The sequence below is a fragment of the Bactrocera oleae genome, chromosome 2 (assembly GCF_042242935.1).
Source record: "Bactrocera oleae isolate idBacOlea1 chromosome 2, idBacOlea1, whole genome shotgun sequence".
NCBI lineage: Eukaryota > Metazoa > Arthropoda > Insecta > Diptera > Tephritidae > Bactrocera > Bactrocera oleae.
This window is the reverse complement of record NC_091536.1, coordinates 87,174,350-87,200,593: the sequence shown is the minus strand read 5'-3', so window position 1 is coordinate 87,200,593 and position 26,244 is coordinate 87,174,350. Positions and strand designations below refer to the sequence as shown.

The following is a 26,244-nucleotide window of genomic DNA, read 5'->3' as shown; positions in this document are numbered from 1 at the left end:
TCGATATCTCAAAAACTAAGGGACTAGTTCGCGTATGTACAGACAGACATATGTACGTACATATATACTTTATATGGTCTCTGACGCAGCTTCTGGGTGTTACAAACTTAACGGCTAATTAATTTAAAATAGTATAGCTGTTTGGATTTCATTTAATTTTAAAAGCATTTGCTGATCATGAGCGGAGATTTTTTCTGGCTAATGTATATATGTAGCACATGAGTAATTGTGCAAATGAAATAATTGTCTCAATTTTCCGGAGCATTTGCTGCCGTTTCACCGACTTTGCTGTATTTGCGTCACAATTATCGAGCGAAAACAGGAATATAATGACAACAAGTTAAGATAACAATGGCATTAACTTCTAGATGCGCTCACACACAATCACAATTACATACATATGCATATGTACTATGTACATACAATCAAGCAATATGCTTACAATAGCTGTAACAATATAAGCCAACGTGATTGCGGCAATGTTAAATTAAAATGGTTCACTCCTCATGCCACAGTGAGCATGCGAACATGAAATATTTTCGTAGATACTTTGTGCTGCTGAGTATTAACCACAAAGTGTAGCGGCAGGAGCCCAAAATACCAACTAAACACACATAGTATGTATATACGAGTATATATGTATGAGTTTATTTGTATGTGGACTCTTACAGCATGCCGCCAGTATCAACAATAGCGAGCCAACAAAAAGTGCAACAACAGCAGCCAGCAGCCCCAACAAACATCTAAAGCATATGCGCTTCCATTTATCTTCGGCTCGTATAAAGTTTCGTGGCATCGAATGCGATTTTAACTGCGGCCTCCATGCTGCTCTCACGGTACCTTGTTGTCGTTCGTTTTTAATTTATTTTCATTTTTATTGCAGTGGCGCGGGTATGTGTGTGTGCGTTTCTGTTGTTTTTTTTTTTTTTTGGTTTTGGTTTTTCTTTTTTTGCTGCTTATTGTGTTGGCTCTCATGTGAATTCATTCTTATTTCCATTCACAAATATGCTCCTACAGCAGCTCCGCCCCTTCACTCCAACACTTGGCCACGAATTGATACACACACATCGACACATAGAAATATGCACAGTTACAGACACAACGGTAGCGTCAACACAAGCAAATGGGCAGGAACACTCACAGCCTGGCTCATCACCGTCATCATCAACACACCCAAACACATACAGACATTTATATATTTTTTCGATTTTATTCATCGTTCATCGTTCGATCGATGGCAATTTCAGTGTTTTGTATGTGTGTGTGTGTCAGTTATGGTGTTTGTCCTGCTACGTATGTGGTAGTAATCACGGCGAAGGTGGACGTGCAACTGCTGCACATTCTACAGATTTTTCTTCAAAATGCAGCTTGCGATGATGGCAAAGTGGCTAATTATGATTTCCATTTTAAATTTTTATTCCTTTTTGGTTTTTTGTAATAAAAGCATACTTTTAAAACACATGGATTCCAACGCAATATATCAATGGCAATATATGTATTCTGAATATAACCATTAAAAGATTATGCATCGCATTCATATGCCCATTAATATAGTCTATACATATGTACATGAATATGCAAACATATATCAAAATTAATATATATCTTTTATTGGTTACTAATAATTATTACTCAGTAAATTATGGCGTAAACGTACGAAAGCGTTCTAAAATATCGGCGTCTATTTGAATTTCTTGTGAAAAAATTACACTTCAGAGTAGCTCAAAAAATCGAATTTATTCCTGGAATTATTATCTGACAACTATATATAAATAATTAGAAGAAAGTGTGAAAATTTCAAGATTAATGGTTTTTTTCATTAGCTCTGAAAACAGCTTTTCAAGAAATCGTGTTTAAAGTTTTAGGAATTTAAACAATTCTTACAAATACGTTCATATCTCCGAAACTATTTGACGGATCAACTGCCAATTTTCGAAGAATATTTTCAAATATATGTAGCAACAATCGATTTTTTGAAATTCACAAGTGGATATAATGCCTTAAAACACATTTAATTTCTTCAGATGAACATATTTTTAAGTAAAATTTTAATTTAAGTATTTTTAAGTAAAATAAGTTCTAATCTGATAATTTTTCAATATCTTTGGTGCTGAAAATCGTCTTTACGTAGAAATCGAAAACATTTTGTTTCCGATCTTTAAATATCGTTTTCAAACTAATTGACGTATTTTTGGCTTGGCAACATTCCCTGGACTCTGATGCGCCACAAACTAAAGGTTCGATACCTGTTTTGGAACAATATTTGGTCATGCGATTAAACTTAGAACTTAGCAGAAGGTTGCATTTAAAATAGAATTGTGAAAAAAAGCGGAACATACTGGCATATTTAAGTGCCCTCGTATAATTGTTAGATGCTACCGTGACCCAAGCAACTAAAACAATCTGAGTAAGGCAAATCTAGTGACATGTATGTATAAGGGTGTTCTTAACTTCTTATTGCATCAGTATATATGGTTATGGGTTCAGAAGGCAGTATGAAGAGTATGAAAATTCAATAATACTTTTTTCTGCAGAAGAAGAAGAAATTCATATTTCTTAAATGGCATTAAGCTAAAAATCGTTTAAAATAATATTTTATGCCATTTAGATACTAAAGTTAGGGTATTCACAGACATGGAACTGAATAATTTACCAATGATCGTGAGTGCCTATTGTATGATTTTTTTATGTACAGCTATTGGTGGTTTCTTCAGTCTGCACCAAGGTAGTAATATATCTTCTTAAGAAATAGTGAAGTAAAAGGTCAACCAATGTTTTCCATTGGATACTGAGGGACGTCCTTTGATATCCAACGACATTCAGCTCCTTCGTAGTGTGAGTGTGCACCTCCAATCACTACAACCATCACTTAACTTGTAGAAAGAACCAATGAATACCGAGAGAGTAATAGTTGTCTAACATAACCTATAAAAATTCAAGGACAACTATTTGAAATCTCAACATTTTTCAAAAATTAATATAAATACATACAAAACATAATATAAATACTTAATAAAAAAAAAATATATAAAAAAATTGTTAACTGGGTTATATAAATAAAATGTACAAGATTTATATACACACTATAGTAGGTATGATTTCCATTCTCGCTCTCAATGGCAACCCTAAAATTTTGAATGCGTTTTGCTTTTCACCAAAAACCATTAACAAATACTTTGCGCGGAACCTCGTCTGTCTGCATTGCAAGTAACATTGAAATAGTTTTCATTAAAATTCATTAACATTTGTAAGAAGCCGGGGCACGGTCCAGGCAGGTGAAAAAATCCAAACCTGTAGCGCTTTGGTTTAAAGGCAGCCGGCCTGCCTTCTTGACTTTGCTTAAATTCACAGATGACGACGCTGGACCAATTTCACTGGTCGCTTATATACAAACTTATTACCCACAAGCACCCACACAGCCACAAACCCGTATACATGTTTGCCTTGGTATTTGTGCAATCAACCGTTAGCATGTATGTGTGAGTGCCAATTGGTTGCGTTCGTTAATCGAATGTGTAGCAATGTGTATGTTCTTCTTCTGCAGACACACTACTCGTCTCTCTTATGCACATGCGCCAAGTCGACCATACAGCGAACCACTTTGCTGATGGCCGAAAACTTGTACAACAACAAGAACGCGCTGATGAACACGCAGCCAAAAGGCAAACCAAAGAGTCCAATGAGACGGCGCGGCCAAACCGAGTTGGAAATGTGCGCTTGTGTGTGTGTGTATATGTGTCGTCCATAACAGTTCATGCACGGCTTGCACATTGCGCTACGCACCTAACCACCAACACTAGCAACGCGCGTTGCATCAATACACCTATATAAGCGTTTGAATGTGTGTGTGTGTGTGTGTTCGCTTAGGCTCAGTGTTCACTCCGTCGGTGTGTGTTTCGGTTACCTGTCTGCGCGCGCCTGTCTTCGGTTATCAGTAAATGCGCAGCGCTGGAATATGAAAATGAATTTCTTTCGAGTCGGCTCGAAGTGTGTATGTGTGAGGGTGCTGCTCGCTTTCGCCTGTGTTGGTGCTTGGGCGCTTGGTGAACGCGGCCGGGATGAACACGATAAGTACGAAGGAAAGTAAGCATGCGAACGTCAGCCGCAGCAGTAACGACGCTATCGGCGGCGTCGACGTCCATCGGCTGAGTTCTACTACACAGTAACTTCGTCGAAACAGCGTCGAAATGTCATTTGTTAATCAGTCTGTGAGTACCGGCCACAGTTGAAGTTAATAACACAATTGCGAAGGTTTGTTAGTCGCAATCGTGCACACGGTCCATGCGAAAGTGTAAAAGTCACAAATTGCAGCTAATTAGTGGCCAAATAAATAAACGTGCATGCGTATGAGACGTCGTTCAGTTCGCTTATATAAAAACGTGCCAAATCTATTGATAATTAAACGCAGGACGAGAGGAAAAGTGTAGAATTTTGCACATTCAAAAAAATTAAATTTAATTAATTTGCAAAATTTTTTAAAAGATTTTTTTTTTTTTTTGCAAATTCAAGTGACAATTTATGCGCATGCGAATATACTGTGTACAAAATCATTGGTAATAATTAGTGTTATGAAATCAAGTATGATAAATCTCAATAAATATTTTTGCAAAAATTAAAATTTATATTATTAAAACAAAAAAATTAAAATCAAACGAAGTACGTTGAAAAACGACGCAAACCATTTTTTTTCATTATAAAACAATAACAACAGCATTTTAGATTGAAAAAAACATGTTTGAACCCGCTCTCATGTCATATTCCGATTATAATATTGAGCAACGCCTGCAACTGCCCAACACTAACAACAAGTGTTGTAAAATTTGCAAAAAACTAACGGAGCGTAAGAAGCGCAGTCGCGTGACTAACCAGATCATGTCCAACAATAAGAACAGCAACATCACCCAACAACCGCTTGTCGCACCCCCAGCACCCGGTGCTTGTCATATAAGGCTATTAAATACCGCAACTGAGCTACCAGATTCCGCCGGCGCTCAGGTCAAGAGCGCCTACAAAGCAGATCATATTGCACCAACTGTTGATGTTGCCGGCATTGTGCAAAGCCGCCGCCTAACAATGCGTCGCCTATGCGCTGTGCTACTAATCTGCACGCTCTTCAGCGCTGCAGAGGGCTGTGGTCCGGGTCGGGGTTTTGGTGGGCCGCGTAAGTATCGCAAACTGACGCCGCTAGTTTTTAAACAGCACGTGCCGAATATGTCCGAACGCACGTTGGGCGCTTCCGGTCTCAACGAGGGCGCCATTAAGAGAAATTCGCCGAAATTTAAAGACTTAGTGATGAACTATAATAGTGATATTATATTTAAGGATAATGAAGGGTATGGCGCAGATCGCCTGATGTCAAGGGTAAGTTGGTTGTTGTAATTAACTATTATATTTATATTTTTTTTTTTTTATAAGCTATGGGACTTAGTGCAGCTACAGTGATTTAATAAATCAATATTCGTATAGAAATGTGAACGCAATTTAATATTCTTTAAACAGTTTGAGAATAACAAGTTAAACACAAACAAGAACAATTAATTGCAACTGTTCGCGTAACTGTTACTTTGCTTATTTCTAAGCATTTTAGCAATAACCTTAGACAATGTTATTAAACTAATATTTGGATTTATAATTTGTACATAAATGCTGAATCAGTTGCAAAAACACATAGAGTTACATATATTCATCACATAATGCGTTAGATGGGCGTGGAAGTGTTTTCGCCAACGCACACTCGGGGATTTACTAAAAAGATTAAATAGCTCGAATTGCAATAAATCTAAAAATACAATATTGTTAATAAAAATGTATAAACATTATTAGTATATATGTGTGTATGTGCATCAAATTGTCATTTACTGCAAATTGGAAATGCGAAGTGCACTAACAACGGGCTTTAGTATTTTTCAAATAACTCCAGTCATTCACTTTACAACTGTTAAATATTTATGGATAATTTTCTTATGAGTTTTTTCTTGTTTTTGTCATCTCATGGATTGTTATTTATGCACATAAATTTTGTGCATACACACACACACGCGTTGGTGAATTTTCTAATTAGTGAAGCTACCTGCTTTTCAGAGTGCCATAAATTTTGTTGGTAGAATGCTAAATGTTACGTACATAATTAAAATTTCCCATGAAATGCTAAAATTAATTACAAATAAACTGAACGAAAGATTATAAAACAATTGACACACGCTTCAATATCAAAAGATAGCGAAATGAGCTTCTTTGAAGTCCATTGTTATTGGAGAAACCAAATGACGTTAATCAAATGTTTAATTATTTTTATTTAATTACTTCTGACGCATGCAAAAATTTTGTAAATAAAAACATTTTTAAAGAATGAGTCATATAGGTACCGTTATCTGTATATGTACGCAAAAATCAATTCGTTTTGATTTGCCTTAACTGTAATAAGAATAAGCAAAAATATTAATTATACCCTTTGAAGGGTATATTTAGTTTATCACTAAGTTTGTAACATGCAGTAGGAAATCACAAGAACAGAACCTATAAAATATATAAATAAATAATCAGCGTGACGAGCTAAGTCGATTTAGTCCGTCTGCATATACGCGAACTAGTCATTGAATTTTTGAGATATCGATCTGAAATTATACACACGTCCGTATATGTCATACAAACTTAACGTTCAAAATCAAGTATTTGTATGTAAAACTTTTTTGTTTAACCATAACCATTTTGACCCATAAAGATCAAGATATAAATCTTTTTACACCCTTTTATACTATAAGTGAGATATAACATGATGAAGTTAATGTTAATCTTTTAATTAAACATTATGTAATATAAAATGGAAATTTTAGGTTATGACAAAGATTTAATTTAATTCATATTTTGAGAAAACTTTTATTGTAAATAAAGTTAAGCTGTTTTTTACAAAACTATAATAAAATTTAATTTTTTTATTGTTTTAATTAAATTTTGTTTTACATTTTTTACAATTTTTTTATTAATTTACATTAAAATAATTTTAACTGAAAATTAGTATGAGGTTTCGAAAAATATTTAATGTTTTATTAAAAATTTTAGACACACTTCCCAAAACATTTACAATCAATTAATTGCGTCTGAAAATTTATTTGAGGCCTTTCCAACACTTTATTATTAAAAATGTAGAGTTTTAGGTTATTTGTAATGAATTTGAGGTTAGGAAAAAATTAAATTTCACTGGAAGGCAATATTTAATAACTAATAATATATATATATTTTTTTAAAGACAGCAACAAAACATTTAATTAATAATCATTACTGTTAAATAAATTAATAGGAATATGAAATAAAATAACTTAATTAGCATTAAAGAACTTTAAATTTCATTATAAAAAAATATCAAAATTAAATGCGAGAAATTTAATTAACGATTATTACTTTCATACAATTTTTTTTAAATATTCATTATTTTTTGTTTAAATAACAGGACAGACTCAGCTTCAAAATATGCAGCACCTTATTATATAAGTATACCCATTTGTAATGAAAGTATTTTTAAATAACAGCAAAAACACATGTACTTGTATATGTATATATAATTGTACATACATATATTCATATGTAAAATGATTACATTTACTAGCATGTTATCGTTCATAAAACGGTGTTTACGATCATTAAGAGCAATAACCAACCAATTTATGCATATTCACCTGCTATTTGGTTCCACGACTTATATATAACACTTATTTAATAAAATAAACTCGTAAATAAATAAAAAAATATCTAGTAAATAAATAAACAAATACACTTGTTTAGTAATAAATATTTCTGTTAAAAATGTACCGTAGAGCAACTGCGCGTAAAACGAAAGAGGGTTAAAATTATGAGGTATGCCTAAGCTCTATTGTGCCCCACTTCAAGTGATACTCAAACTCTCTTCTGATATGGATAATTGTAGTGTTTTCTATTTCTATTTAACGAAAATTCTTCGACTTGAAAGTAAAAGTAATCGTATGTAAATATATCGATATATTTTATCAGCTCTGCTAGTTTGAAGTGCAGTGGTGACGTAATGCCGGACACAACACCCCCTAAAGTGGACGCAGGCGGTTTCTTGCGCACGCCCTTGACTAGGCGTATCGAATTATGTATTCAGTGCAATAAACTCTCGTGTATACAAAAGCTAACTTCGCAAACGCATATGTATACATACACAGCTCCATACGCATACATATATGTATGTATATATATATATATATATATTTATATAGGTATATATATGTAGGTCAAAAAGCGCTAGATTTAGCTTGATATTTAGCTATACAAAGCGGCATTAAATATGTTATAGTAACTGGGTACGTTTGTACTATAAATAATAGAAGTATAGACAGTAAACTCATTGCTTTTTGTTGCAGTCAGAAGCTCACGTATATGATTTATTAGTCCGACGTGCGATCTGCAGATATATGTATAATAACGATATATACATATAACCAACAAATTAATTAAACATTGATAACTGTAAACATTTTGATTTATTAACCTGTTGCTATTTTATTGAGCCTGTTAGCTGTGTTGGTGTGTGTGTGTGTGTGTGTAACTTGATAAATCCCGCGGCATGCTTGTAACGACTTATGGTTTCAATATATTTCACACATCCGTTATTTATTGCCAGCACATACCTAACTTAATTGTGGCTAACTTTGTTTGCTAGTTTGTATGTTTGTATTTATGTCCTCCCTCTTAACTGAATTTACTTAATGAATACGTCCAACAATGCGCACGAGCTGATAAGGAAGCGTGAAAAGCCAATAGCTGATTAAAGTGTTAAAAATAAGTAATAAAAAAACCACCAACTGGTCCCATTACAAAGCATTTGAAATGTTAATAAAATATTTTCAATAAATTATTGTCAACATTGCTCATAGCTTTTACATCTGTACATGTCATATACTCACAGCTGTATTCGATTATCTTATCTGTTCAATGCATTCAGAAAGTGTGCCGTACCTACGCGACTGATAACGGTTACGTGAATTGTGCTGGACATGGGCACTTAATCGCATCGCGCACTTTGTTGCCACCTGTGTTGGACAAAATCCACATCAGTGAGGCGACATGCGGTAAGAGGCGCTGTAGTGTTAGCTGCGATTGAAAATCATACAAACATACATATGCATATATAATATACATATACTCGTATATATAAAATAAGAATGCGCTAAGCTGTTATTTTGTGTTACGCTTTATCAACATAAGGGTTAATATAAGCGTTCTATTTTTGGATTTTTATTTAAAATCCCTCTCTTTTTTCAATTCGCCGAAAAATTTTAAACGCCAGCGGAAATGGGTACTTACCATTTATAAGATTATAATTAATTTGCACTGCACTTGTTTTTGCGAAATGCTTAAAAATAATTTCTAGCTAATAATGCATGTGATTATATGTATTTATATGTTTTCAATGAAGAGGACAAAATTGCCATTACTTGAAGAGCTTTACATATATTCACACATATTCTTTACATATATCCACAAACATTCCAGTTTCTCTGGCATATTAGTCTGCTGCCGCAAGTGGGGAAAAGTGCAAAAACATATGCTCGTAAATTAAACTAATCGGCTCATTAGTGTTTAGGTATTCAAGTGTGGCATTACAATTTTTTTTTTTTATTGCATTGTAAGACTTCTTTGTTAAAATGTCGAATTTTTAACTTTTTGCGCCAAAGCGCACTTTGGTAACTAATTCACATATTCCACACTAAACCCTTTTAAAACTTTTTTGATCCAAAAATATTTTAATTCAACTAAACTTCAACATTACAAACACATATATGTACTAACCATTTCTAATTGAACCAAAAATGCTTAAAACTTGCGAAAGCTTTTTATGAAAAAATCCAACTCTTCAGTTTTTGTATTATTTATATTTAGTATTTTTATCTTTATTCTAATTTTGTATTTCTTTTTTACCGTTTTATGTTTTAAATTCACACTTCTAAATCTCGTTTGCAATACAAAATACTTGAGTTAATACCACTTATAATACAGCCACTCGAAATGCCTCAAAGTTCATAAAAAATTTTATTAATTAACTACTGAAAATTTCCGGCAAAATATCAATATACCACTTAAGATTTATTACTACGCAATTTTTCTATTGCCTCGTATCGATTAATGAATTTCCGGTGGCAAAGACTAAAGACCTTTTTTATTATATTTATTTTTTAAAGCCCAAAACTGTATTTGTTAATTACATTTCTCTATGTTAACAAAAATTTAAAGCGAGTTAACAATCATAAAAATGTGCGATAAGTATTCAGTGTAGGAAACCCTGCGCATGCTAAAATAGCTTTTTATTAATCTTTGACGTTTCCATTTTTTCATGATAAAAGCACAAAAAATGTCAACCAACTTATTCGTAATTGTCATTAATGAGCTTATCAACATTGACAAATCCATTATAGATAATGAGTAGAAAAACTTGATTTAAAAAATGGCTATCAAAAACGGTAAATAAACTTCTGATAGGCAAAATTCACGCTTACGTTTGAAAAGGGTATAAAATGTTGCACTTTTTTTCTGGTTAAAATACAGCAATCTGAGAAAAGAACAAACGAACCTGAAAAAATATTGAGAAACAAAGCAGCTGATGCTGTAAATTTCTTGAAAGTCGTTACAAGGTTGCTAACGCTTTACTTTCTTAAATATGAATATGTTTTTGTGCGTGAATACAACTTTCTAATAGAGAATTCTTTTGAAGCACCACTTTTTCGCAACGAATTCCAATCATTCTTTGCAACAGCACTGCTGATTGGGAATCTTACTCAACAATGGCGGATATTTGTTGACATTTATTAAGCATTATGCAGCATGATGTATGCATACGCGTTAAGACGACGGGTGTGCCAGTTTCGAAAAAAAAAATTCGATAGAAAGCAGAGAATTCACAAAACAAACATATTTGCATCAACAACATTTGACAAATGCTACCGACTTGAGGGCAACAATAAAGCACAACTAAGACGTGGAATCATAATAAAGGAAAGCAATAAATAAATAATAAAACTGTGTTAATTGCTTAGCATTTGACAGTTAAAAGGTTAATGGTAGTAGCAATCAGTGGCAAGTGGCCAGTGTGTGTTTGTCCAAATGACTTTTCATTGCCATTATATGATTACAGTCAAGGCCGCTATCATTGTCAAGACGCTGAACATCCCCATAATAGATGGGTCGAGGTTGTCAGCTCACAAATTCGACTGCATACTAGGTTTTCGAAGGATACTACCGTATTATGGCGCATTAATTCAAGTTGTGTGCGTGTGTGTGAGAAATTATTACAAGGTCAGCGATCAGTAATGTGCGCGTGCAGGCACGAATGTGTGTGTGTGTCTAAACATTCGGCAACACAAGAATAGGTTAGGTGTCGCATCGTAAAAACAGCAGCAGGAGCTTCAAAAACATAACGAAGAGTATAGTCAAGGACGTGGATGGAGAGTTGAAGTAGAAAATCGGAAATGACACAAATATTTATAGCAAACAAACTACTGCACACCTATCAATTGTCAATTGTCAGTTGTCAGTAGTTTCAGTTGTTAAGCATTGTGCACACAACTATGTGTATGTATGTGTGTAGTTGAGTTCATTAGTGCTGCCACAGCGCAACTAAGCTGCATTAGCTACGATTTATAGCATTTAAAATTGTGTGTAGCGGTAGATAAAGAATTTTATAAAATGTGTATGGTATTTCAATTTTGTATAAATATTTATTGATTCGATAAATACACACATTCGTAAAACATACCTAGCTTCCGGTTTGAAAATAATTTTATTTTTTCATTTTTTTACAATAATTTAATTAAATTTTTTCATAATAACCATACTAAGTATCAAAAAAATTTCCTCCTACCAAAATCGCTTCCCGAAAAGCCCTGTTAAATAATTAAATTCTAATCATAATCCATATGATTTGTTAACTGTCAGTTTAAATCAGTAAGAAATTCAATTCATTGCGCTCACTTCAATAAACTCGAAAGCATTCTTTCCACCAAAAAAAATATGTTCGAGAAAGTTAATGAAAAAATACGCCGAAAACAAATAAAACAAATGAAAAAAGGCACAAAGCCACATAAACGTCTAAAATTACACGATTTGTATGCTTAGTCTGACTTGAATGAGGGGAAGTAATATGATCTGATTATTGACATGCTTCATAAGCACATCAAATTTATATGAATAATCCTAGCAAGAGAGTTTGTTGATGTACAAGCGTTCTTTATTATAGTTTTGGAATGTCCGACATGCATTTATTGTTATTCAAAATGCTAATAAAATTTGTACGTAAATATTTTTAGATTTTTTATTTTAATTTGTTTTTCTTGAGGTTTACATTACAGCAACCTTAATAATTTGGAGAAAAAATGAATGATGTGCAATATTTTGAGAGCAGGTGCAGTTTTTTTTTGCGCTGAAAATGCACTTATGTATGTATTGCTGTTACATAATATTCCCATATTTACAAACTGATCGAACTGTAAATGTAATTTAACTACTTATAATTACATTTTCTCTATATATTCTAAATAAGTAAAATCCGATTTGTCATGCTAGTAATGATTAAAATGTAATGTAATTACTTAAATGTCTTATAACTATATCTCCCCTGGATATCCAAAATAATTTAAAAAACATATATTTTAGTTTTCTATTTTTGCATTTTATATACATATATACATACATACATATGTATTTGCATACACATCTTAGGCCACCGTATCACCTATGACATAAATCACTCTGACGGCATTTGCAATTTACGATCGACTGATACCGACGGAAAGCTAAAAATATCAAAAATATACAGCATCTGATTATTACCGAAAATACAAAGCGGCATATTGGCGTGGGAACATCAACATGTTTCCATTTTTCATATACTTAACACACCTTCGACAAGGCAAACGCGACTTCTACGGCAATTCGCCGCAAATAAAAATCGGAAAAAACGAAAAATCGAGCTTTTACAGTTAATAAAAAGTCAAACAATTCATCAGCGCTAGCTAATCCAAGCTTAAAACTGATACATGCAAAGCGATTTACATACACATGTACTCGTACATATGTACACTTTTGCAAAAAATCTCGTATGTATGCACATATGTAATAATGATCATATATATATGAGTGTATGTGTGTGTATCTACATATATTTTTACTCGCGTGAACCATTTGTACACATATAAATACATATATACATACATGCTTTTGAATGTAAGCGCGTTTGTGTCGGCTTTTGCTTGATCGGCTGGCAAGTCTTTAAGCCAAAAAATATCAAAAAAAAAATAAAACGGTTTGGTCGTCCACTTGATGGTTATTGATACTTTATGCTGCGATACTTTAGTATTTATTGTTTTATTGCTTTACTATGGGCTTTTAAGACTTTTATTAATCAATTTGATACTTCGCTTTATGATATTTCGCATACAAATTTGCCTACAACCAAAGACGTCTTGGCGCATCATTTGTCAAATTGTTTTTGTTTGCCAACAACAACAGCGTTTTGTTTTCGCCTTTATTGTGAGCCATCATTCGTGCGGCGCCTATCACATTACACATGCGAGGAGGTTAAGTATCAAAACACACATATGTATATATATGTCCATACATATATATATATATATATATCTTTTTTTTATATATACATGCGCGAGTTAAGCGTCCGCACCGCGGCATTCCTGCAAATCATTCCCGTGAGTTTGTCAGCGTTAAACGCCAACACTGCGACGAGCAAATAAGCGGCCAATAACTCGACGTGGTGAACCGTAATCACACCTCATAAAGTTGAGAAATTTTGACGACCGCTGACAAGGCTGGACGCTGACCACAGTGCCTCAAGTTGGTAGGTGGTTTATGATGTTCGGCGTTTAACGCCTGAGCAATGAAATGATGCGAGTTTCGGCCAATGTAAATTTGAAATTTCCTTTCCACATTTATTTGTTTATTCATTTTTTTCTTTCGTTTAATGACTTGGCATTCAATTAATGACGTTTAAGCGTGTTATCTGTGGCAACTTTGCCACCACCATGCACAGCAAGCTTACATTAAAGCTACATAAAAATTTCTTTTGAATTCACTTTTGAGCCATGGTATTATCTGATGATTCGATTAGTGATTATCAGCGGTTTTTATACACCTAACCTCACATATTTCCCAGTAAGCCTCAAAGTTACCGTGTTACTTGTTTAAGCTTCTTTTTCCTACAGTACAGCATAGGCATTTCATTTATAATATCGTCGTATTACAATCAATTTACATATCTACATGTACCCTATATTTGTGTGTGTGTGTGTGTGTGGTGTGCGTTAAAATTTATGCCCGTCTGAGTCAATCGAAAGGGTATAAGTACAAATTTTTGTCCACACATGCTTAAGATAAGCTAATCCTTCCATTAGTCTTTGTCACATTAAATACAACAACAAGCAAAACACGACCAAAAACACACGCTACCAGTCAGCAACAACAACAAAAATCACAGCAACAGCAGCAGCACTCATAAAACGCAGAGTATATTTCAAAATAAGAGTGCACACTCCACAGCGCGCAGACGGTTTCATGGGCATTATTTTTTTTTGTTTTATTGGGGGGACCACAAACTCGCGCGTTCACCTCGCGCAGATCTAGAAAATCTTCATACAATTAATAATCGTAATAAACTTTAAAAGCCATCTTCAACCGCAATCAAAATATTTGTATTTGTTAACACAAACAAAGCGGCTCCCACGGAAGAAACAACAACAATAGCAACAAATAAAAAACAGCATCGAACTCAATAAGAAAACGAGGGCCATAACCAAAAAACAACAACAAAGAATGTATAGTAATGAAAAACAAAACTATTATACTCTGCTGCAACATGTTGCGAGAGTATAAAAAGAAAGACGGACATAAAGACCCGACAGTCGGACAAACAGACAGTTATTTGTAACAAGATGACACACAGTAGACCACTTTTAGCGTTATTATCCCCATTTATTTATATGCGCACATATATGTATGTATGTATGTAATACAGGAAGGTTTACATGCTGCCGTCAATGAAACATTCAATTATACAAAAGGTGTGTTTGTATGTGCCTGTGTGCTTGTGGCGGTGGCAGTCCAAATCGTGTCACTTTGACTTACAATTGGAGCGGGTAATACGTCAACGCGTGACATGTCGGCTTGGTCAATATGTGGGCATTTGCTTTATAAAAAAACAACAAAAAAGTATAATTCTTTGAGCCACTCAATGAACAACTAGGCATTTACTAATAATAATAATAATACAATTTTAAATGGTTTTTAATGCCATTCAAAGCGACAGCTAATTAATCAACAAGAAAAAATGCAAAGTTGGACATAAAGCTTAAAAAGTAATGCGAAAGCCGCAGACCGAGATTGTAAGGGTATGATATGAGATTCACTTTTTTAATATGAGATGTGAAAAAAATTAATTCCAAAAGTTCTGTACCTCGTGAGATCGTTTAGAAGTGACTAAAACTTAATATTTGGCGCAAAATTTGAAATAAAATCATATCTTAATACAGTATGTTTTTCAAACTTTTCATGGGAGTCTTTAAAAAAGGAAAAACGTTAACTTCGGCTGCACGAAAGCAAAAATACTCTTCACAGGTGCATTCCTTACGGCATTAAATACTTAGTGTAAAAAGTTCCTTATCTCGGTTTGGATCGGTTAGTTTGTATGGCAGCTACGTATATGCTATACTTGTAGTGGTCCTAATGGTCCGATCTGAACAATATCTTCGCAATATCTGTGCTAAATATTGTAAAGATATCTAGTCAAATAAAAAAGTTATCACTTTGTATCGGTCAGTTTGTTTTGTAGATATACCCTATATTTAGCCGATATAGACAGTTCCGACCAATTAGCTGGCCCTGGAGGTGAAAAGGACGTGTGCAGAATTTCAGATCGAAATCTCAAAAATTCAGCATGTTGCATATCTACCGTATGCTTATTTCTTTATAACACTCCAGCCCAATACACATTAAGCGCATTCCTTTATTAAAAACTTTGAAAAATTACTCCCACAAAAAAATAATAAATTCAATTTCACAGCTTGCAACGTTCCGCTTATCATAATTTATTGCCAGCTTTATTAAAAACGTTATGAAAATAAATAAATTTCAGGGGCACAATCAATCCAATAAAATTTCAATATCAATGTCATTCAACAGCTTGCTATTGAGCTAATTTGCCGCCAGCCATGCAAATTCAATTAATTATTTCGCGAGAAGAGCGAAAACTGTCAAAACAATAAACATTCAGTTCTTATGCGGCGAATACTCTATCTAACTGTCCATCAATGGAGGATATTAGCCATACACACATACAAAACTGTGGCGTAGTAAACATTAGCATGCCTTGAATTATGATCGACAGTAATGCCGCTGCCGACTGCCGTATGCCGACTGGCTGACTAATTCACTGACTGGCTGCTGCAGATCGCTAGTGGTGGGAGCACATTATGTGGCATAATTGACAAGCGTAGATAAATGATCAAACGCGGTTGGTAAAAGAATGATCCACAAAGTTCTTGATGGACGATCGATGTTGCGATCGCAGGCGATTTAATTGCATACCTTTACCTCTATATATACATTTATACATATGTAAGAGTGTTTATTTGATCTTCCTTATGAGTCATGCAAATTTAACCCTATCTGTGACTGCGTCATGCCTACAAATATACCGCCGCATTTGTGTACTTGTATATGTGCGTGTATGTATGTGTAGCGGTTGATGGCAGTCTGCATAAATAAATAAACTTTAGCGGAATAAAAGCAAAGTTGATTTTCACTATGAAGTGTAAATAAATAAAATTACGATCATTTAAGTGGAGTTGTCAGCGAGAATTTGGTATAGACGTTTGCAAGGGTTGTAAGTGGGGTTAATATTGGCAAGCTTTGACCATGCTTATATGTGAGCAAATATATGCAACTTAAAGGTGATCTCATAGTTGGTCTAAATATTGTTATATAAACCATATTCAAATCAGCTGGCTATATAAATAATATTTGTGAATTCAACTATGAAATTGGCAGTTCAGTAAAGATATTTATGCAAAAAAAAAATTATTTTAGACGTTTTTTTTTATTTTATTGAATTATGGTGATTTTATAATCCTTTGTTATGTTGCATATATTTGCTTTTGGGAAACATTAATTTTAGTAATAGAATTCTTTAAACACTAAAAAGCAGGAAGTAAAAATATATGGTTTTACGAAGAGTTATATTAAAATTCTTTGTGGTAGATTTCGAAAAGAATTTAAACAAAAAAAATGTTTTCGCACTACATTGCTGAAAAAATCGGTTATTAGTAAAAAAAAACTAAAGTTTGGAAAAAATAATATTTTGCTATTTAAAATTAAATTTATTTATGAAATTAGCTGTTCTGCTTGAAATATTTGCAGGCTTGAAATTATTTTATTTATATGTAAAATTATTCAAATATAAAGCAGCCTTAGGTTTCGAAAAGAATTTTTGTTGGAAAAAAATGCATAAAATATCTTCAGAGCAATTTGTTAAAAAACGGTGAATAATAAAAAAAATACAAAAATACATTTTGCAATTTGAAATTATGAAATTTGGAAAAAAGTGGTTTAAAGTAATATTTAAGCGCAAAAACTAAATAAAAAATAGTAATTTGAGTTTACTTAAATAAAATAAAAAACAATATTTTTAACTAAATTGATTTTGCATAACAATATAAAATGTGTATTTAATTAAATAACATAAGCTTGTGTATTAATTGAAAAATTTGTATTATATATTCGTATATATAATTTACATATGATTTTTCATATTTATTTTAATATTACGAAACAGTTAACTTAAATATAGTGAAAGAAGGAAATAAAAGTTGTCATTCCTTCATTTCAATGCCGACCTTTACCAAGGTTGTTACCTTAAAAAGGCATACATATGTATTTACTTGCTGCCAGTTCAGAAAATTAAAAGTCATTTGCATAAATATATATATATGTATTTTATGCAAGAAATTGCTTCCGTATTTGCCCAACAAATTAGCACACCTGTTCAATGACGCTTCGCATCCGCCCTGACAGCTTTGCTGACACAGGACATGAAACCTCGGTGGCATTACAGAATAGCAGTAACAGACAAGCATTAAAGCAAAATTAATTTACTCGCCACCAAAAAAAAAAGAACAACGACAATCACAAGAATAAAAACAAAGAGAAAAAATTATTTCTCGAACGCAAGCGATTTACTTCCAAGTCAAGCAGGCCATCATTTATACCCTTTTAAAATTGTCGCTGCTACAAAACAGAAATAAAATTGAAAAAAAACTGAGGGCTCAAGCTATTAAATTACTTCAAGACAACTTAGCGCCCTGTGGTAATAATTTTTTCGACTGCAAATCATGCACGTCAAGAATTTCACTCGCATTCATTTACATACATACAAGTATGTGAGTGCCATACGTATATGTTTGTGAGTGAGTGTGTGTGTGGAATGTTTACTATGCGCACGCGCAACGTTGGCTGTTATGCTTTTATTTTTCTTTTGTTATCCCTGATTATAGTTCAACGGTAACTCATGTTAAGTATGTAAACGGATACGTCACCATATTTGTCAAATGCAATAACTACAATAACACAACAAAGAGTACATACATACATTTAACTACAGAATTCCAGTTGTTTCGTTGATCCCCAGCACAATTTAAAGTTTTAAAGCACACACACATGCAGACACATACACACCAGTATGTACAAAGATGTGCTTGATTATTCGCACAAACACTGATACACTTGTCCTTCTCAACTTTTCCCAATAACGGCGCACTTTTTTGCACTCAAGTGTGGCAAGTTAGTCAGTTGAGGCAAGGGCGCTGGGTAATCAAATACCGCATATCCTACAAGTATACATGTTATCGGCTAGCGGAGCGTTCGCTTCGATCGCTCATAACGTGTGATTTTCGCAGTGATTTTTATCGAAAACGGATGTGAAATCTTACAACTGAGGAAGTAGATAATTTCCAGCTCAGCTAAACGGGCAGAGGATATAGCATTTTAGGGTTGAGGGTATTGGGTAATGGACACTGCTGTAATATTTTTGTGTGGCATTTATGCTTTTGCCTGCGACTTATGTATTTATATGTATTTGTGCATGCTAAAAGGAAGCATATATAAAGGCATTTGAATGTATTATGGAGTTGACAAATAGTTTATATGTGTATGTGTATAACAAAATGTCTCGAAGAGTTATAAATACATATATATCTTAGTATATCTATATCTAAGCGTCTACATATGTATGTGTTTGCAAATATGTAAATCCTGTTTCTTTGGTTCTACTTCTCAAACATACGCTTTAGTCAAAATTTGATCAACTGCGTTTTCTACAAATATATTCACAAATTCTTCTTTAGAGAATACAATATGCAAAAATTTTAATTTTTAAGTTTCAATACATTTTTTTTTGCCCAGCAGCATACCTCATCATTATCTTGAGTTATATAAGCCGTCTAGCGAAATAATAGCAACTCATAGAATGGCAATTAACTACGCGCAAAGAAATTAAAAACTTTAAAGTGTGCCACACCTTATTTGTACATACAACTACATACACATAGTCTTACAGATCACAACATCTTACATACGTTTATACATACATATATACACTATATCTGATGTGTATTCGAAAATGGCGTTCAAGTGGACGTACAAGTGTTCCAATCAAAGCGCCAACAACAAATGCCAGTGTGTGTGTGGCCCCATTTAAGTATAGATGCTGATGGCTTCTCCTGTCTCTTCTCTTTCAACATACTCTAGTAGCGTTGGAGTTTAATGAAAGTATTACCTATATGGCCGCCAATTTTCTCCAATAAACATACTCATAGCCATTGTAACTGTATTATATTTACATATGTATGTACACACATATATGATACTTGCATTTGTTTTTATTTAGTAATCTACTTTTAAGTATTCATAGAAATTTCATGAAAAACGCAATTCCTTGAAAATATGGTAACACTATTGGTTTTTTTAACAGTATCGAATATTTTTCAGTTTCTGCATCTAAAAATAAACGAAATATTGAAATAAAATTGTATATTACAAAATGTAGCGTTTTATAAGCAAAATTAAATTTCAACATTTTGTTATTGATAATTTTGAATTTTAATTGCTGTAGCTGAATCAAAAAATAATTTTTCTTCGTAAAAATTACAAATGGTGATCAACAAAAAAAAATTTTTTTTTCGAAAGAAAAATAGTAAATTATTATTTTTTTAATGCTTCAAATTTTTAGCCACCAACATTAAAAAAAAAAATATTTTAATAATCTTTATTAAAGTATTTTATTTATTTAAATTGTTTTTTCTGCTAAAAACTGTTTTTAACATTCAGAAAAATGCGAAATAAATTTAAGAGAGTATATTTTCATATATAATATATATATATATATATACAAACTTAAAGTCAAAAAAATGTTTTTAGTGTTTAATAAAATTTGGCAAATGTTTCGAAAAAATATGCAAGCAAGTCTAAATTGTAATAATTTTCTTAATTTTATCTTTTTTTCTATTAAAATTAAAAAGGTTAGCTCTCAAATTTCAAAATCAAATATACAAAATATACAAGTTGAATTTTATTTTACAAATAAAAAGAATTGCAGAAATTTGCCAAAAATACTTCAAATAACAAATATTTTCTACAGAAATATTTTAATAATGTTCATATATTGAGTGTTCTTGAAATTTTAAAAACTCACACAACAAAAAGAATTATTTTTTTTTACAGTAATGCAGCTATCAAAACCGTTTATTTTCAGCCCATTGCCAACAACCTTCATTATTAATATTTTACTTACACATATACTTGCATTTTACATTTCGGCAAGCGCGAAACAAATATTTAACTTTAAAAGTTTATTTGTAGACACATCAAAAGCACATCACTTTAATCACATTTACATTATATTTACAATAAAGTTGCGCGACTAATGATGATGACCAGCGCCAACAGCGTGTAATAATAGTGTGTCAGCCAAGGCGCATGTGCCGCGCGCCATATACATATATACACACAAATATTATTTCTCATATATAAATACATATCATATGATATATATATATATATATATATACTGGATCGTGGATGGCAATGTAGCTGTGATTAAACTTAATGAGCCTCGAAAGGCAGAAAAACTTTACAAATTCACAAACTATACACACATACATACACACATGGTGTTATTTTGTAAGGCTCTCTCAAGAACATTAATTGCCCGTGTACATTAATTATATAAATGCAAGAAAGATAAAAAGAAACAAAGTACAAACGATGCCTGTCTCCGCTGACGGGCGTGTGCTGCACACACACAGTTACAATAAAATGTGTATGTGTGTGCAAGTGCAGTGGTGTATTAGTTGCAACGCAAATCGACACGATTTAAATCAATTAAATGCTAAAAAATGTTATAAACTTACACGTCTGCGCGCTGTCAAGTCGCATTACGTTCGTAATTAAAATGTGATCAAGCTCCTGCATACCAGGCGTAGTGCACAGGCTGCAGCTGTTGCATGATCGCGAGGTGTAAGCGTAGCCGCCGCCTTCGCAGGTACAACATATATACAAATTTATGTAATATTTACATATGTAAATGTCCACAAACGTTATTTGCCAAACTTTACCAAAGCTTTATGCTTCACACTCACACATATATACATACATTCGTTTCTTTGTATATGTTTATTAACCTCTTGGGTTTTGTTTGTTTGTAAACTTCTTGCCACACACACAACACTTGGGAGCTTGGCACAAACTTTATGGTACATTATTTTTTACTTAAAAGCAAAAAAATACAAAAACAAAACAAACAAAACAGCAAAAAATAAACACAACAAAAGTGGCAACATTAAAGCTAAGTAGGCTCCATAAGCTGTCAAAATAAATTGATTTCGAAGTGTTGAAAAATTGTTGCTGTTTATACATTCATGTAAACATATGAAAAAAGGCGTGCAACAGTATAAAGCACCGCAGGAATGCCTTTAAGATAATCAACTGCCAATATATACTTGAACATTTAAATGAAAGCACATATAGACAGTATCAGACAAAAAACTATGAGCAGTCCCAAGCGAATATTACTGGGTTAATTGTTTCTGTTGTGTTGTCCGAAACTGTTTATATAAATATATATATAGTTTATAGTGGAAAAATCATTATATAAATATATGTATTTCTAAAAACATTAAACATAACCAAAATAAAAAATCGAAAGCTACGAGCGATGCAACTAGCCAAGGGTTGCAAATAATGCATTAAAACAAGAAAAACGTTTACCTTGGTTGCATCAATGCTACTTATAAAAACCTTCACAAATACAAAGGCTCCTTACAAGAACTTGATTCCGATCGTTCAGTTTGTATGGCAGCTATATGCTATAGTGGTCCGATATCGACAATCCGTTCCGACAAATGAGCAGCTTCTTGGTGAGAAAAGGACAGGTGCAAAATTTCATATTAAAAATTAATTTGTAAATTAAAAATTTTAATTAAGAAAAAAAATTTCCAATATATTATATAATTTCGATTTTGAAAAAAAAAATTTATTTATTCAAAATTTTTTTTAATTCAAAATTTTTTTTAAAAAGTCAGCAATCCTGAACTAGCAAAGATAATTTGTTGTAAAAATGAAAATGAAGCAAATATGAAAAATTCAATTTTAAATCCTTAACAATTTTAATTGGATTTCCAATTAATAAAATTAATACATTTTAAATAAAAACATATCTTCAAATAGAAAACTTGCTTAAAAATTGTATTTAATAAAAATTAATTTAAATTTTTGTTAATTTGTATGTAAGTCATTATATATGTGTATATACATATATCTGAACTATTTTTAAGCAATAAAACAAAGTTTTAGAGCCGAAAAGCGCAACAAATGAAGAAAAATTAAAATCTTTTGCCGCGCTGCATGTTGCACTTGCGCCGCCTCATTTATACATACCCACATAAATGCATAGTTATGCACGTGCATAAGTATGTTAATTTCAAAGTACATAAATACAACACTACATGAATATTTTATACACACATATCGTTGTTTAATTGAGGTGAAATGTTTATCTTACTCACCCGTCGGCATTTCTCATGCCACCAAAGCATTTGTATACAAATATTCACATACATATGTATATGTATTTGTGCCGCATAGCTAGTATGGAGTAATCAAATACTAAAACAAAACACATACAAACAAAAAAACAAAAACTCAAAGCAAAGTAGGCAAAAAGGCAAAGGCTGACCGAGAGGCGAGGACCTGCCAAGTGCCAAGAGTATGGAAATAGTAATTGGCAAATATTTGATTAGGGAATCGTAATGATCCTCATCATCGAACAGAGCGACACAGCTTTGTGTATGCCATTTAGGTTTGTTGCCTGTGTCTCTGTTGATACGCTATGAATGGTTAGAACAAATTCATCAACGAAGAAGTTGAAGAACTCCAGCATTTTTGTGCATACATTCGTATGTAAGGTATGTATGTATGTGTATGCTTGTAACTGTAGAGATTTTCGCCGTACGCATTGTTGTTTGCACTCCAAACAGAAATTAAAAACTGATTGCACTGTGCGACTGCGCAACAACAACATTGCCAAGCATCAAACAGCAAACAACAAACATTTGCATGACGCTGCCACTGCCGTTCTAAAAGCCGACAACGAAAGACCAATAAGCCAGTAGACCGAGCCGCAAACAATGTGAAAGAGTATTGGCGGCCAGTCGACGGCGTGACCTCTTCAACGGTGAGGCCAGTAAGCGGCCACCAACTTTGGCGGTACACACGCGCACACATACATACATACGTGTATGCATGAGGACGCTCGCACATCTTAGTTAAGCAAATAGTGGAATTCATCAACAAGTAAACGTTAAGACAAAAGCAATTCGAAGCATTTGCCACCATGAACGTCGTCGGGCATTTAGCGAAAGAGTAAGCCCCCAGAGACTGAGCCAGAGCCAACCAACAGGTGCCAGGATGCCACAGTGTGCGTATGCGTGCGTGTATGGTAGCTTTTAAATGCGCTTAAACCTTTTGGAGAGGCTTTTGTCAGCAATGTGTTGCATTTATTGATAATATTTTCACTTCGACCCGCTGATACGCTTTTGCGCTCATTAGCAGTTGACTGACCATCATAATCAACAACTTGACACTCATATACATACATATGATATGTGTACTTGCGTTTGTCCGTCACATTCATGCCGAATCGCTTTCGAGTGTCATCACGGCGCTTTTAAGCATTACTCGTACGCATGTTGTACGACGACTTAAGTGCTTGTCGCTGCAGCCGAACAGTTTTGCTGGCTGTAAGCAAGCACTCGGAGCTTCATTTGCATACATTTGTTGCGCTTCGAGTGTCAATGCGTCTGCGCACTGACGCGCCGGCAGCCAGTGGGTACTTGAGTGGTTAAGCCTTTTAATAATGTACATAAATGATCTCTGAAGCGACTGGGCGCTAGACTTATGGCAGAAATAATAATAACAACGAAGACTGTGATGTAATGTGAGAGTGAATGCGCCAAAATAACTGAATAAAAAATTAATATAAATGCACAAACTTTCCAATACTTCATAATACAACATGGTATATGTGTGATGTAGTTAGATATGTCTAGAACTTTACTAGTTGACTTATGTGCACTGTATCAAAAATTTGACAGTAAAATTCTTGTTTTTGGTTGCAAAAAGTTTTGTAAGAAGACAATTATACTAATTATGGCTAAAATTGGCAAAACAAATTTTTTACATAAAAAATAATTTTTACAACACTAAAATGTTGGTTACGTAAGATTAAGCTTTTTTATGAGACCCAAATAAAAAAAAAAATAATTATTTTCAAAATTTTTGAAACAATTTTACATTTTCCGAGAACTTTATCATTTCAAATATTTAAAACATATATTAATGACGAAATTTTTTTGTTTTAAATCTAATAATTTTCTTTTTTTTTTAAATACATATGTACATATTTTATTCAGATAAATTTCAATTTCTCAAAACAAGTTAAGTATGCATTGAAGTAAAACAAATATATATGTATATATATAATATAATATATACATATACATATGTTAAAGGTGAAACTGGTTATAAAATCGTTAAACTCAAACAATAATAAGTAAAAGTCTTATTGAAAATTTTTTTTAAATACAACTTTTGGTAACTTTTTTCATAAAAATTGTTGGAAAATAATGTTTTCGTTACTTATAATATTTATTAATGTAAAGATTTATGCAAAGAAGCTTTCTTTATATAAAAAGTACTATTAAAAAATTAATTCGGATAAATTAAAATATGTGAAAATAAATATTTTTTTAAGTTCTATGTTTTTTTGGAACAATATAATTTAACATATTTGTATATGTACACAATTTGGTGAGTTATAATCCTTAAATGACGATGTCGAAACAGAAAAGCAATTGACAATCGAGTAAAAGCGGTATAAATCAAAGCGAATTAAAAAATATTAGTTGGAATTTTTTTATATTTATATTTATCTAGAACTTTTTTAAAATATTTTAATCGATAAGAAATACAGCATATTTTCTAGTAGAAAAATAAAATATTTTAATATTTTCGGTATACAATCAGCCACTTTGCAGTTATAAAGGCATATTACTTTTTTAATGAGCAAAAAAGTATTTATATATATGTATATCTTTAAGAAAAATTTAACACAGGAAGAGTTTACCTAAATATATCTTCGATTCAATTTTCTGAAAATAAGTAATAATTTTTCACAGCAAAATTTACGCTATATAAATTTTGCATATTCAAAATATCAATTATTTTCAAATAAATAAAAAGTTGTTACCCGCTCAGAATGAGAGCTATTTTGCTGTAGGAATTGAACTACAGTTAACCTATTTGAATTTACGTCCATATCGCTCAAACATTGCTCATTTCCCGCACAGTACAATAGACTTAAGCGACAAACTTGCAGTGAAATTTGTGTTCTATGTAAAAGCCTAAACTCACACCGAGCATAAAGACAGCATCAATTCTCTACACTTTGTATGCCACATTAAAACCGCATAAATAACGACGCATTCGGCACGCCTACAATAAACAGTTAAATTTTTACATTGAATTTTCGAAAATTGCACAAGCGACACAATTAACAAACAACACACAAGCATGTGTGTGTGCGAGTGTGACTGTGCCTATTCACGCTCAGTAACTAGA

General features: G+C 32.7%; 1 protein-coding gene across 1 annotated transcript in view; it reads left to right on the top strand.

Annotated features, from left to right (window-relative positions):
• Positions 1 to 4,156: 4,156 nt before the first annotated feature.
• hh (hedgehog signaling protein) overlaps positions 4,157 to 26,244 on the top strand; it is a 34,429-nt gene continuing 12,341 nt past the window's right edge. Inside the window, exon 1 of the mRNA XM_036361234.2 lies at positions 4,157 to 5,361. Within this exon, the coding sequence (XP_036217127.1) occupies positions 4,732 to 5,361 (630 nt within the window). The 5' untranslated portion in view covers positions 4,157 to 4,731. The remainder of the gene's footprint in view (positions 5,362 to 26,244) is intronic.